General features: G+C 53.3%; 1 protein-coding gene across 2 annotated transcripts; it reads left to right on the top strand.

Annotated features, from left to right (window-relative positions):
• Nucleotides 1–6,609: 6,609 nt before the first annotated feature.
• On the top strand, nt 6,610–13,382 carry TNNC2 (troponin C2, fast skeletal type). 2 transcript variants are annotated; one of them, XM_035122887.2, is made up of 6 exons: nt 6,610–6,738; nt 8,166–8,217; nt 9,576–9,719; nt 9,827–9,941; nt 12,548–12,684; nt 13,095–13,382. In XM_035122887.2, the coding sequence occupies exons 1-6, from the start codon at nt 6,736–6,738 to the stop codon at nt 13,124–13,126; spliced, it is 483 nt and encodes a 160-aa protein (XP_034978778.1). In that variant the 5' UTR covers nt 6,610–6,735; the 3' UTR covers nt 13,127–13,382. The 2 variants fall into 2 exon arrangements, with proteins under 2 accessions (XP_034978778.1, XP_034978777.1); XM_035122886.2 differs by having other exon boundaries at nt 6,629–6,747.
• Nucleotides 13,383–14,032: the final 650 nt, after the last annotated feature.

Here is a 14,032-nt window from a genome sequence, read left to right as displayed (position 1 = left end):
CTACTGAAGGAATTTTTTTATTTTGCTTCGACTCAGACCAACACGGCTACCTACCTGTACCTGTGAAGTAAGTTAGGCTGAAAGGGAGGAATAATAATTATTTATCATTTATATACCCCACCCATCTGGCTGGGTTTCCAGCAAAATAATTAAATACAATGTTTCATCAAATTTAAAAAAGCTTCATGGTCAGGTGGAGGCTCAAACCCTGGTCTGACGCTCTAACCACTACACCACGTTGCCTCACCAGACTTCAACGGGGTACCTCCCTTTCTCCTGTGTACCCCAGCCAACCTCTATAAATAATATTGTGCTTGGAGAAATAGTTTTTCTCCTCCCAACATTTGAACTTGTGGCCACCCAATGAAGCTGACCTTTGGAAGATTCAGGACAGAGAAAAGAAAGTACAGTGGTACCTCGGTTTATGAACACAATTGGTTCCAGAAGACTGTTCATAAACTGAAGCGAACTTTCCCATTGAAAGTAATGGAAAGTGGATTAATCCGTTCTAGATGGGTCCGCGGCGTTCGTAAACCGAAAATTCGTAAACCGAGGTTCCACTGTAATTGTTCACACAGCTCCTAGTTAACCCATGAAACTCCCTTCCATAGGAGGCATTGATGGCCAACTTGATGGCTTAAAAGAGAACTGGACAAATTCACAGAGGAGGATCAGGCTGCCTAGTGGCTACTAGCAAGGGGAGCTCTTTTCTCCCTTCCCTTCCAGTTGCCGTGTGCACCTTGAATAACAGTTCAGGTCCTGCTTTCGGCTTCCCATAGACGCAGAGTTGGCTGCTGTGAGAACAGAGGGCTGGCTAGAAGGGACTTTGGCCTGATCCAGCAGGCTCTTACACTCGTAAATGACAATGATCTGACTCGCCTCGTACAACTTCCTTTGTGAATGTTGTGGTTCGCTGTTGGTTAAACAACCGTGTCCCTGAGTGGCCTCCTCCTGCCTCCACCTTGTCTTGTCAGGTGTCGCTCAGGTGGTTCCTCCTTCCCACCTTAACTTCTGCCTCCTTTTTGGCTGCTTGTGGAAAGGGTAGAAACTCCTTGAGAGAATATTTGGGGCAATAGGGGTTCAAGGGACTCATGAAAACCAGTGCACGTTAAAAGGTTCTCGGGTGCCATAGAATCATAGAGTTGGAAGAGACCACAAGGGCCATCCAGTCCAACCCCCTGCCAAGCAGGAAACACCATCAAAGCATTCTTGACATATGCCTGTCAAGCCTCTGCTTAAAGACCTCCAAAGAAGGAGACTCCACCACACTCCTTGGCAGCAAATTCCACTGTCGAACAGCTCTTACTGTCAGGAAGTTCTTCCTAATGTTTAAGTGGAATCTTCTTTCTTGAAGTTTGAATCCATTGCTCCATGTCTGCTTCTCTGGAGCAGCAGAAAACAACCTTTCTCCCTCCTCCATATGTCATCCTTTCATATATTTGAACATGGCTATCATATCACCCCTTAACCTTCTCTTCTCCAGGCTAAATATCCCCACCTCCCTAAGCAGTTCCTCATAAGGCATCGTTTCCAGGCCTTTGACCATTTTGGTTGCCCTCCTCTGGACACGTTCCAGTTTGTCAGTATCCTTATTGAACTGTGGTGCCCAGAACTGGACACAGTATTCTAGGTGAGGTCTGACCAGAGCAGAATACAGTGGTACTATTACTTCCCTAGATCTAGATGCTATACTCCTATTGATGCAGCCCAGAATGCATTGACTATTTTAGCTGCTGCATCACAGTGTTGACTCATGTCAAGTTTGTGGTCTACCAAGACTCCTAGATCCTTTTCACACGTACTGCTCTCAAGCCAGGTGTCACCCATCCTGTATTTGTGCCTTTCATTTTTTTTTTTTGCCCAAGTGTAGTACCTTACATTTCTCCTTGTTAAAATTCATCTTGTTTGCTTTGGCCCAGTTGTCTAATCTGTTAAGGTCATTTGGAAGTGTGATCCTGTCCTCTGGGGTATTAGCCACCGCTCCCAATTTGGTGTCGTCTGCAAACTTGCTCAGGATGCCCTTCAAGAAGCGTCTGCCTGCAGATGAGCCTCCATCTGAAGCAGGTGGAGGGGGCGCAGACTTACAGTAGAAGCAGCCCCACGAAGGCCATCTTGCCAAGGGCTCCTCAAACCTGGAGTTGGCCCTGTGGAAAAGGGTGTCTCCATTTCCCATAAAGTCCTCCCCCCCCCTCAATCTTTCTGTGCTGAATAAGGGGATAGAGGGGCTCCTCTTTGCAGAAAGGTTGCCGTTTGGGACTACTGTATTTTGTTTAGGGAAAGGGTGAGCAAGAGGCCACATGATAGAAGTTTCAAATTCCTGCTGTGGATAGAGGGAAGTTTTCCTCCCTCTCTCCTCACACTGGAACTGAGGGGCACCCAGTGAATGTCCAGAGATTCAGGACAGAGAAAAGAAATGGGACTTCTTCACGCAGCACAGAGCTAAACTGTGGAATTTGCTTCCACAAGCAAGTGGTCATGGCCACCAACTTGGATGGCTTTAAAAGAGGATTAGGCAAATTCATTGGTGGGGGGGGGGAGGGCTCTTGAGGGCTCCTGGCCAGGATGGCTCTGTTTTGCCTCCCCAGTTGGTGAGCTGGAAACTGCAGGAAAGGAGAGGGATCTTGTGCTCAATTCCACCGTGAGAACGAGGATGCAGCCAGGAGCTTCTAACATTCTTACATAACTGCAAAACTCCTCATATTGGAGAGACAATATAGAATCGTAGAGTTGGAAGGGACCCCTAAGGGTCCTCTAGTCCAACCCCCTGCAATGCAGGAATCTCAGCTGAAGCATCCATGATGGATGGCCATCCAACCTCTGCTTAAAAACCTCCCAGGAAGGAAGGAAGGAGGGGTGTTTCCAGCTCCCCTCCCCCGCTGCCCTTAGAAGCCTTGCAAAAGCTGCAGGAGAGGGACTCTGAGTAACATGTTGGGAGGGGATGTCTCCAGGCCAAGGGGGAACTGTCAAGCTCCCTTGTTACTTTTGTTACTGGATGCTGAACGTTGTTTATGAAATCTTGTTATATTTATAGTTCTGAAATGTTGTTCCCCCCCATGTTATTATATTTGCTATTGAGTTGTTTTGATATGTCATTAGGAAATTCTTTTTGCACCGTTTGGTGTTGAAATGCATTTCAGTTTTCTTTGCTGCATGCCTCTTTGAGCATTACTTTTTTGCGCATGGAAAAGTAGCAAAGAAATGAAATAAGTATTACCGTATTTTTCTGTGTATAACTTGCCCCCGTATATAAGACGCCCCCTATTTTTTGGGACTCAAACTTAAGAAAGTGCACTGCCCTATCCGTGTATAAAATGACCCCTTATTTTAAACTTCCAAAATTTAGGAAAAAATAGTGTCTTATACACGGAAAAATACGGTATATGCATGGCTGCACTTTGACAAGAGCATCTCGCCTGCGTATGGGAAGAACTCTGAGCTATGTGCAAGTTCCGGTTATGGAAACATAATGTTCCCTGCACATTCTGATCTGATTTCCCTCATGCACAAGAGAAGAGCCCTTCTGCGAGGCCAAGGACCCACCTTCTTCATCAAACTTGCCTGACTGCCTAATTTCCTTTGGCGTTTGTCACTGGGCCAGCCTGGCTTGTTCAAAACATACCTGCAGCCTGCCAAGGAGGTCAGGGGGTGTGGCCCAAATTCCAGGCAATAGGAAGATTTCTTCCTTCCTGTGGAAAAGAAGGGGTGAGGAACAGCTTGGGGCGTGTGCAATAAGGTGGGGCGTGAGCAATGCACAGTAAGAGAGCGGGGGATCAACTCCCTGTGGAAGATTCCTTTCCTCCTGTGGAGTATCCCTTTAAAACAGGGTCCCTAAACTAAGGCCCGGGGGGCCGGATGTAGCCCAATCGCCTTCTCAATCCGGCCCGCGGACGGTCCAGGAATCAGCATGTTTTTACATGAGTAGAATGTGTCCTTTTATTTAAAATGCATCTCTGGGTTATTTATGGGGCCTGCCTGGTGTTTTTACATGAGTAGAATGTGTAGGTCATAGGAATTAATTCATTCATTCCCCCCCCCAAAAAAAATAGTCCGGCCCCCCACAAGGTCTGAGGGACAGTGGACCGGCCCCCTGCTGAAAAAGTTTGCTGACCCCTGCCTTTAAAACAAGAACAACTGCACCGCCCCACAGGTAATTTCTTTTCCAGGAGGAGGATGAGCCATTGGAGAGCACTCTTTGGGTTACAATTATTGATTATTATTGATTAGATTTGCATACCGCCCTTCATGGGCATAGCCAAGCGGGGCAGCTTCCTCCCCATCAAGTAAAACAATAGAAATACTGAACTAACTGACTGGTCACGGCGGTTCTGCCCCCCAGCAACAAAAGTCCTCTCCCCCCTCCAAAAAAAATATCCTGGCTATGCCCATTCCGCCCTTTATCCAAAGTTCCCAGGGCAGATCACAACAGAATTTTTTTTTTAAAAAAAATGAGAACACAAAATACATAATAAGACGAAAACAAACCAATACCCCCCCTTCCCACAAACATATTTTAAAGGGCATGGATTGCTAATCAGCCAAGCACCGCTTAGTTGAAGAAGTCGAGCTGAGCGTCATCTGCATACTGCTGACAACCCTATGGATTGACCTCTCTTCCTCTCTAACTCTGCCATAGCTGCAGGCAGGCTGCACTCAGAAACACGTTTGGCCTGCATCCTAATATAGGTTAAGCTAAGGAAGTTCAAGGAAGAAGAGTTAGCCTCCTCCCAGCGCCCAATACCACTGTGTCCGGGAGGACCCAAGAGCTATTTGATAGTGGAACGGACTCCCTCAGAAGGTGGTGGGCTCTCCTGGGTTGAATTATAGAACTGTAGAGCTGGAAGGGACCCAAGGGTCATCTAGTCCAACCCCGTGATTCAGGAACCAAACCTTCACTTGAGGTTTTTAAGCAGAGGTTGGATGGCCATCCATCAGGGGATTCTTTAGCAGTGACACCTGCATTGCAGAGGGTTGGGCTGGATGATCCTTGGAGCCCCTTCCAACTCTACAGTTCTATGCCCCTCCGAAGAAGCTTTCGGTCGTCCCAGGTGCCTTCAAGGTGGAGGAGAGGACGGGAAACTTTCCTCCTGTGAATTTACTTCAGCAAACTTTTGCGAGGAGCCACATGGGGTAGCTGCCACTGCTTTGACACTTGAGCCCACTGCAATGTGGGGGGCTGCTCTGGGGCACATGGCAGGAACCAGGGGCAGGGGAGGTGGCATTTCCAGAATACAAGGCCTGCACTTGCCAGTCCTGAAAGGGGTGGGGGATCAAACACCTTTCCAAGCCAACAAGTGAATCCCCTTCTTGTGTCAGTACCTTGCAACTCTGCCAGGTCCCTTTCTTGTGCCTTCAATCTGGTGTGGATTCAAGGTGTATTGGGGGGGGGAGAGACTAGACCCCCCTGCCACTTCTCTGCCTTATTTAGGAAGCTGCTCTGCTGGCCTCCTCAGCAGCTTTCCTTAGGAATGTCTATTAATAGGGGAAGCGGACGGGGGGGGGGGAGGGCAGCCAGCTGCTCCCTTCCGTCAGGAGAGGACCATGAGAAGTCTATAACATGATGCACAGTCTGGAGAAATGGGGCAGAGGAAAGCTTTTCTCCCTCTCTCCCATGGAGCTGAATGGTGGACAGATGAAAGGAAGGGCTTCTTCGTGCAGCACGGAAATTAAACTGTGGAACTCCTTGCTGCAGGATGCAGTGGTGACCACCAGGCTGGATGGCTTTAAAAGAGGATCCCTATTGCTGGAAGCCACAGGAGGGGAGAGGGCTCTTAGGCTTGGATCCTGCTTGCTGGTTTCCCATCATAGCCATCTTTAACATTGTGGGGACAGGATGCCGGACTGGGGGGGGGGGGCTCTGGCTCTTCTGATATTCCGATGTGTGTGGCCAGTGACTTTCCATGGACTGAGGCTGAGGAGTTTGGGAAGGAGAGCGAAAGGGTCCAGCAGATAGATTCCTTGCTCTCCAGCCTTTGGCTTGGCCTATTTCACACACGACTTCCCTCAGAGACGTGGAGGAAACGGGATCCCTTTATAAGCAAGCGACAGCAGGGGCGCCTCCACTGCTTGGGTGCCCAGCAGCTTAGCAAAAGAACAAGGGTGCTCTGGGCAGGCCTGGGGGGGGGGGAGCCCCACTCCCAGAACATGTCATTCCTCCACTCAGATGGGCCAGGCTGGGTTTCAAGACTTCCCAACCCTTCCTCCAGCCTCAATATATGGGATGTTTGTGTCTGGAGAGGGGGGGGGCAGGAGGAGGACACCCACTGCTTTGTCCCTGCTATTTTTAACCCCCTGCTGGCCTGGGGCAGGTGTGCTCAGCGGACGGGCATGTACAGTCTGTGGGCAGCCTGCCTCCAGCTCCTTATCCTTCTCTCGGGGAGGTGTTGGGTTTCTCCCCCCAGGGCACCCAGACCCTCCCTGCCTCCTCCTCCTCCTTCAGCCTCCCCTGCTGCTGAGGATGGACGTAGCCAGGAGTGGCTTGGCTAAATTTGGCTAAAATGCCCCCCCGGCCAATGAGCAGGCAGGGAGGGAGGCGATTGGCTGTCTGGAGAACCGCCTCCCGGCAGCGTCCAACCACGAAGGCCTGGGCAAGGCCCCGCCCAGCGGGCAGAGTACAAAAGGCCCTGCCAGGAGCCGCAGAGAAGCTTTCTGCCGTCGTCCGCCGGGGAGTGGAGCGGAGCGGACGCGCCACCGGGTCTCTTTCTCTCTGTGGGTTGCTGTGGGGTCTTTCCTGCCAACATGGTAAGCATGGTAAGACATGGGCACGTGTGCCCATTTTTGACGGCGGCGCCCAGGACGGTGGGAGACTCATCTCCTCCCGGGATGCCGGACCGGGCCGCGGATCGTGCGCAGGTGGTGAGATGGACTGGTTGTTCGCGCGTCCGATGGGACAGGCCGGCGCCGGGGCTCATGACCAGCACAGATCGCGGCAGGAGACGTGGCCAGGACACAAGCACGGCTCCCGGAGGAGCTGCCCTGTGTGGGGCCGAAGGGCAGGAGTGGCCCTTGGGCTGAGGCTGCAGGGGAGACTGGTGGGGCTGGGCGGGGGCAAGGCAAAAGGCAGAGGGCGGGGATGGGGTCTTCTCATGGAAAGAGAGGGCGGAGAGGTCAACCGTGGCTCGGGGTGTTGGGGGAGTAGGGCGGTTTTTGCTGGAAGAGAGATGGGGGCAAATGGGGAATCTCCTTGGATCTGGGCGGGTGGGGGGCTGCCCAGGGGGTCATTGCACCCTTCGCAAAGCCTGGCCAAGGACATGAAGGATGGAGCCGGATGGCCGTGGAGAAAGCCAAGCCGCCCCAGGAACCCTGCCTGCCTGCCTGCCTGTCGGCCGCTGAGCTACAAGACCCGGCTCGAAGGAGTAACCCAATCTGCCAGCCAACAGGTGCTGGAGCAGCTGGCTGGCGGCCTGCTGAGCACCCTAGAAGGAGGCACCCGGCAGGCGCTGCTAAGAATAGCATCCCTCCGTCAAGGACCGCCATCCTCTCCTCTGGCCAGCCACTGTGGGCCCCGTGAGGTCCCTCTCTCTCAGGTCCCAGGAATCCTGGCGAAGTCCAAAGAAGCCTGGGGCTGCTGCGCAACTCTGGGCCAAAGCTGGCTGCCTCTGCAAGATGGACCTTAGGAACCTGCAAGCTGGGACCCACGCAGGGGCTGCTCAGGGACGGATTCTGCCAGCCTTGGTGGAGATGTGCCGCCCAGCCTCTCGAGAGCAAGGGATGCTCTTGCGGAATCGGAAGGGACCCCCGGGGTCGTCCAGTCGAACCCTGCCGCAATGCAGGAGCCACAACAGGAATCCCAGCGCTCCTCCTGCCCACTGCCCCAAGACCCTGGCACTCGCAACCCCGGTCGCAGGGGGCTGGGTTCTGTGAATCCCCTTCTGCTGCACCACCTGCAGAATGCCAGGCGGAGCAAGCCGAGGCCAAGGCGGGGTTGGAGCTCCAGTGGCTAGCAGTCCCCTTTCTGGTGATGCCAAGAGAAGGGGCTTTTCGTGGGCTGGGGAAAGAAAGTCTCGGGAGAGAAGCAACCACCTGAGGAGGAGGTGGCAGAAGCAGCAGCAGCAGTGGCAATGGCAGAGGGGAATGCAGGTAGCCGGGGGTGGGGAGGGCATCCCTGGGCATGGCCCCGGCTGGGCCTGACTCTGCTCCCTTGGTGACTTCCTCCCCTTGCCTTGCAGACGGACCAGCAGGCGGAAGCCCGGTCCTTCCTCACTGAGGAAATGATCGCGGGTGAGTTGAGGGGCATCCTCGGGGGGCACCCGGTTGGGCACAGCAGGCACCCTGACTCGGCCGAGGGGCAAAGTGGCCATTTTGGATGTGGGCCAACTAGGGAGGAAGGCGGGGTAACCACAAAACGTCATAAGCTAATATTTTATTTGCTGGCACCCTGAGAGGCAGTGTGGTATAGTGGTTAGGGTGTTGGATGAGGACAGTCTTGAAGCTCCCTGGGTGTGGTCTTGGGAGCCAGTCACTGCCTCTCAGCTTAACCTACCTCACAGGTTTAGTTACAGGTAGGTAGCCGTGTTGGTCTGCCGTAGTCGAAACAAAATAAAAAAAAAATTCCCTTCTGGTAGCACCTTAGAGACCAACTAAGTTTGTCATTGGTATGAGCTTTCGTGTGCATGCACACTTTATTTTGTTTCGACTACCTCACGGGGTTGTTGTGGAGATAAAAGTGGGAGGCGAAGCCATTTATACCCTCTAGAGCTCTTTGCAAGAATAGTAAGAATATCCATGCCCTGCCCAGCCATTCCACAAGTGGCTTGGGTGGCTTAGAGGCTTAACAGATTCCATGACTGGAGCTTGTACAAAGCCAGGTGGGTGGGTGAGTGGGTGGGTGGGTGGGTGGGGGAGGCACCCCCTCTTCTAGCACCCAAAATATTGCCCAGCCCCTCCAAAATTGACCCCTCTATTGCACCCAAGCAACCATCTTCCTCTCACTCTGGTGGCTCCTGAATCTCCAGCTGCACACACAGAAGGGGAACGCCTGGAATCGGGGAGGTCCAGGGCAGAGGGGCGATTACTTCTGCCGCCTGCAGTTCTGACCGTGTTTAGCAGTTTGTCCCCCCCCCCTAGACCTCCCCTGGCCAAGGACTCCCTACTACCTCTGCGTGTGAGTTGTGTGAGGTTTGAAGCATTATCACTTGGGGAGGGGTTGCCCCAGGAAGGCCTTCTCCATTCCAATCTGCCTGAGCACAGCAGGGATTGTGTGCATGCATGCATTTGGGGGGGGGTTGTTTTGGGGTCCTCCCACACCAAGGAGCTGCTACCACCTGCAGAAGCTCCATGAGGTTTTCCATAGAATGACAGCTTCAGGTGAAAAAGGAGAGGGGCCTGTGTTGTGGGCAGATGGTTTTTCTATTATTCTTTTTAGCCCGTTGGCAAGCCCATTCCCCCCTCCCCTCCTTTGGCCCTTTAGAAAGAATGAAACCAGCTAGAATTGTAGTCAGAAGGGACCCTAGCGGTCATCCATCCCAGCCTCCTGCCACTCAGGGCTTGCGGGATCTGGGAAACCTCTGAGTTGACTTGGCTCTGGTTCCTGCCAGGCTCATCCCCTAGCCCCCCCCCCTACTCTCTCTCTCCTGCAGAGTTCAAAGCCGCCTTTGACATGTTTGACGCGGATGGGGGCGGCGACATCAGCACCAAGGAGTTGGGCACCGTCATGAGGATGCTGGGCCAGACGCCCACCAAAGAGGAGCTGGACGCCATCATAGAGGAGGTGGATGAGGATGGTGAGGAGGGCCTGCATCTTGGGTGGGGGGCGGGCTGGGATGAAGGGAGGCTGGGAGGGGGCTGGAGGGGGCAACCCTCACCCTTGTCCCGGGGACCCTCCCTGCAGGCAGCGGAACCATCGACTTCGAGGAGTTCTTGGTCATGATGGTGCGCCAGATGAAAGAGGATGCCAAGGGAAAAAGCGAGGAGGAGCTGGCTGAGTGCTTCCGCATCTTTGACAGGTGAGGCTGACAAGGGGAGGGGGGGTCAGCAGAAGCCCCTCCTGCCTGGAGGAGGGTTTGTTTTAAGGCTGAACAGCTGGGGGCAATGTTCAGATCACACACAGAGATACTTATGCTCTGCCAAGAGTCTCGACGGGACCCCCATTCAAAGCTCCTTATGGCAGCTGGACTGGTATCGAGCCACAGAACTATAGAACTGCAAGGGTCCCCCAAAGGTCCTCTAGTCCAACCTCCAGCAGCGCAGGAATCACAGCTAAGGCATCCATGGGCAGGTGACCACCCGACCTCTGCGCGAAACCCTCCAGCAAAGGAGTCTGCTCCACTGTCAAACGGCACTTACTGTCAAAACAAATGTGTGGTGTGTAGAGTGTCAGATGAGGACCCGGGAGACCAGGGTTCAAATCCTCCCCCCACTCCACTGGCATTCCTACCCAAAGCCGAAAAAGAGAGTGATTTGCAGTTGTCGCAGAAGCTGCCTCTTCTTCTGTTACCTGGAGGCTAATTCTGTCCAGTCTCCTTTTTCACCTCCTGGCAAACATGGGCAGCTTTTGAGGAAGGAGGAGCCTGAGGTAGGCAAATGCCAGGCACAAAGGATCGGGGCACCTCCTGGCCCTGCAAAGGCAGAGGAGTTGGCTGAGCTAAGTGGGGGCCTCCTTAGCACTTCAGCAACCGTGAACTTCAGGCGGCTTCAGGTGTACCTGGCTGCCCAGACACCATCTCCCTTCTCCGCTTGGACCCTGCCCAGCTGGTGCCAGGCTTGGAAGAGAAGGGGGTCACCAACCCTGGAGTGCTTGTGTGGAATCAGAAGGCCACATGCAGACTCATCCTGACACACCAGCGGGGAGTCTTCCCTCACCACCAGTCTGCCACAGGCCAACCCATGAAAACACACACACTGGGATTCCATTGAGAAGTGGGGCAGGGGGCACCTGCCCGGTTCCACCCCACATGCTGGTTGTGGAGCCAACAAACCAGCTGAATCTAGACAAGACGGAGGCTCTGTGGGTGATCGGCTCTCCGATCTGGGCGCTGGTGGGGCATCTTGTTCTAGACGGGGTGGCACTGCCCTCAAAGGAGTGGGCATGTACTTTGGGGGTGCATCTTGAATCGCCTATGGCACGTGGCCTCTGCCCCATTGATCTTTGCCCTGCTGACTTCAGGGCTTGCTCTTGCAATGCCCTCTGCCGGAGAATATCAACTCTGAGAACAATTGCACCCATTGCCTCTTGTCTTCTGGGCCCGTTTCAGGGCGTTAAGGCTGAAGGAACACCTCTTCCCACACCAAGATCAGCAGGAGGTGCTCTGCTAGGGACTCTTTATTGCCTTTCAAAGACACGGAGCAATGGATTCAAACTACAAGAAAGAAGCTTCCACCTAAACATTAGGAAGAACTTCCCGACAGTAAGAGCTGTCAGACAGTGGGATTTGCTGCCAAGGAGTGTGGTGGAGTCTCCTTCTTTGGAGGTCTTTAAGCAGAGGCTTGACAGGCATATGTCAAGAATCCTTTGATGGCGTTTCCTGCTTGGCAGGGGGTTGGACTGGATGGCCCTTGTGGTCTCTTCCAACTCTATGATCCTTCTCTGGTCTTCCCAACTTTAAGCATTGGAGAGCAGAGAAGCTGTACCCCCTTAGAAGACAATGCCTGCTCACAGAAACCACGTCCCCACAGCTGTTCCCAGAATTGGAAGGGACTCCTTAAACAAGGAGAAATGTAAAGTACTACACTTGGGCAAAAAAAAAAAATTAAAGGCACAAATACAGGATGGGAGACACCTGGCTTGAGAGCAGTACATGTGAAAAGGATCTAGGAGTCCTGGTAGACCACAAACTTGACATGAGTCAGCAGTGTGATGCAGCAGCTAAAAAAGCCAATGCAATTCTGGGCTGCATCAATAGGAGTATAGCATCTAGATCAAGGGAAGCAATAGTACCACTGTATTCTGCTCTGGTCAGACCTCACCTGGAGTACTGTGTCCAGTTCTGGGCACCACAGTTCAAGAAGGATACTGACAAGCTGGAACATGTCCAGAAGAGGGCAACCAAAATGGTCAAAGGCCTGGAAACGATGCCTTACGAGGAATGGCTTAGGGAGCTGGGTATGTTTAGCCTGGAGAAGAGAAGGTTAAGGGGTGATATGATAGCCATGTTCAAATATATAAGAGGAGGAGGGAGAAAGGTTGTTTTCTGCTGCTCCAGAGAAGCGGACACGGAGCAATGGATTCAAACTACAAGAAAGAAGATTCCACCTGAACATTAGGAAGAACTTCCTGACAGTAAGAGCTGTTCGGCAGTGGAATTTGCTACCAAGGAGTGTGGTGGAGTCTCCTTCTTTGGAGGTCTTTAAGCAGAGGCTTGACAGGCATATGTCAAGAATGCTTTGATGGTGTTTCCTGCTCAGCAGGGGGTTGGACTGGATGGCCCTTGTGGTCTCTTCCAACTCTAGGATTCTATTACCCAGCAGGTCACCTGCACCCGTTTCAGCCTCCCAATAGCCTCCTTTAAACTGGGGTGCCCAGACCTGGTTCTGATCAGACTGCAGTGATGGGTTTAAATCAGGAGCTTAGTGCTGCCCCCTCAACACTTCTCCTCCCCCTACCCAAAAACAGGAATGGCGATGGCTTCCTGGATGCAGAGGAGCTGGTTGAGATCTTCCGGATATCTGGAGAGTCTGTCACTGACGAAGAGATTGAGGAGCTCATGAAGGACGGCGACAAAAACAACGATGGCCGGATCGACTTTGACGGTGAGTGGATGAGCCAAGCCTTTCTTTGGAGCTGGAGAGGCAGTTCTGTGACCCTTCCACCAGCCCCACAGGCTCCCTGTCCCACTGGGCAGGGCCCTCAAGGCACACAGCCTCCCCGCTCAAGCGGTATATGAATTTTATATACAAACAAGTAAATCAGTTCTCAGCTTCCATGGAAATAGGCTTCCCTCTTCCTTCCCGGATTTTGGCAGCTGTCGATTCCGGGCTCTTGATGACCTGGCCAGAATCCTTCATCTGGGGGCAGGGGTTTAGAGCCACAGCCAGCCCCAATCTGGGCAAGGTTGCTGCCCCCTCAAGATCCTGCTGCTTAGGCCTGTGGTGTGTGGAGTCAGGGCTCCTTGGCCCCCTCCTGCTTCAGGACTGACCTGTTTTCTGTCTCCCCCCTACAGAGTTCCTGAAGATGATGGAGGGTGTGCAGTAAAGCGACTCAATACATTCCTGCAAAGTTGAGGGCCGCTGCCAGCCGCCAAGCCGGCCCCCTCTTGCCTCTGCTCCAGCCGCCAAGCCTCGCCTTTTGAGCTGCCCCCACCCCTCCAGTCCTGTTCCAGCCTGCTGCTCCAACACAGCTCAGAGACTCGTTTTGGCTCTGCTTTGGGGGGGGCCCACCGACCCCCAAGCCTGTGATGCTCTATTTATAGCACTCAACACGTCAATAAAGAGCAAAGGACTGGAGCTGAGCATCGTCTGCAGTGCGGACCCGACCCAGACTCTGGGAGGGGTGTGAGGTGGATGGGAACAGAGGGTGGGGGCCTCTGGGTGTGGGTGGACCACGAATCCCCCCACCCCCCACATTGCAGGGGTTGGGCTAGATGGCCCTTGAGGTCCCTTTCAAACTGACCTGGCTGGCTCCTGGCAATGAGGGGAGCTGGGCCAGAGGGGGCCACAGAACCCTCTCCCCTCTGGCCCAAATAAGCCCCCTGGAGGGGCTTGTAAATCAGGCAACCAGAAATGGGAGGGGTGGAGTCCTTTGGTGGGGCAGGGCATAGAGAGATCTTTTCCTGGCGTTTAGAACAGGCAGCTGCACACCGTGGGGCAGAGCTCCACTTCCGCAAGAGAGACGGTCCGTTGGTACCAAAGACAAATCAAGGTTCTCCTTTGGTCAGTGCTGCAAAGCAAAGGCTGTTAGCACAATGTCATAGCCATGCAGAAGACTCTAAGCAGGCAGAGGAGGTCTCAGCTGAAGGCTCGAAAAAGGCGAGAGAGAAAAGAAGGCCAGTTTGCTTCAGAAAAGCAACATTCAGGACCAACAACAGGATGGACCCTCATTGGAGGTTTTTAAACAGCGGTTGTTGTGGCCATCGGCTAGGGATTCATTACAGGGGGTGGG

Source organism: Zootoca vivipara, chromosome 7 (assembly GCF_963506605.1).
Source record: "Zootoca vivipara chromosome 7, rZooViv1.1, whole genome shotgun sequence".
Lineage (NCBI taxonomy): Eukaryota > Metazoa > Chordata > Lepidosauria > Squamata > Lacertidae > Zootoca > Zootoca vivipara.
The sequence above is the reverse complement of the archived record's forward strand: the minus strand, read 5'-3'. Positions and strand labels throughout refer to the sequence as shown.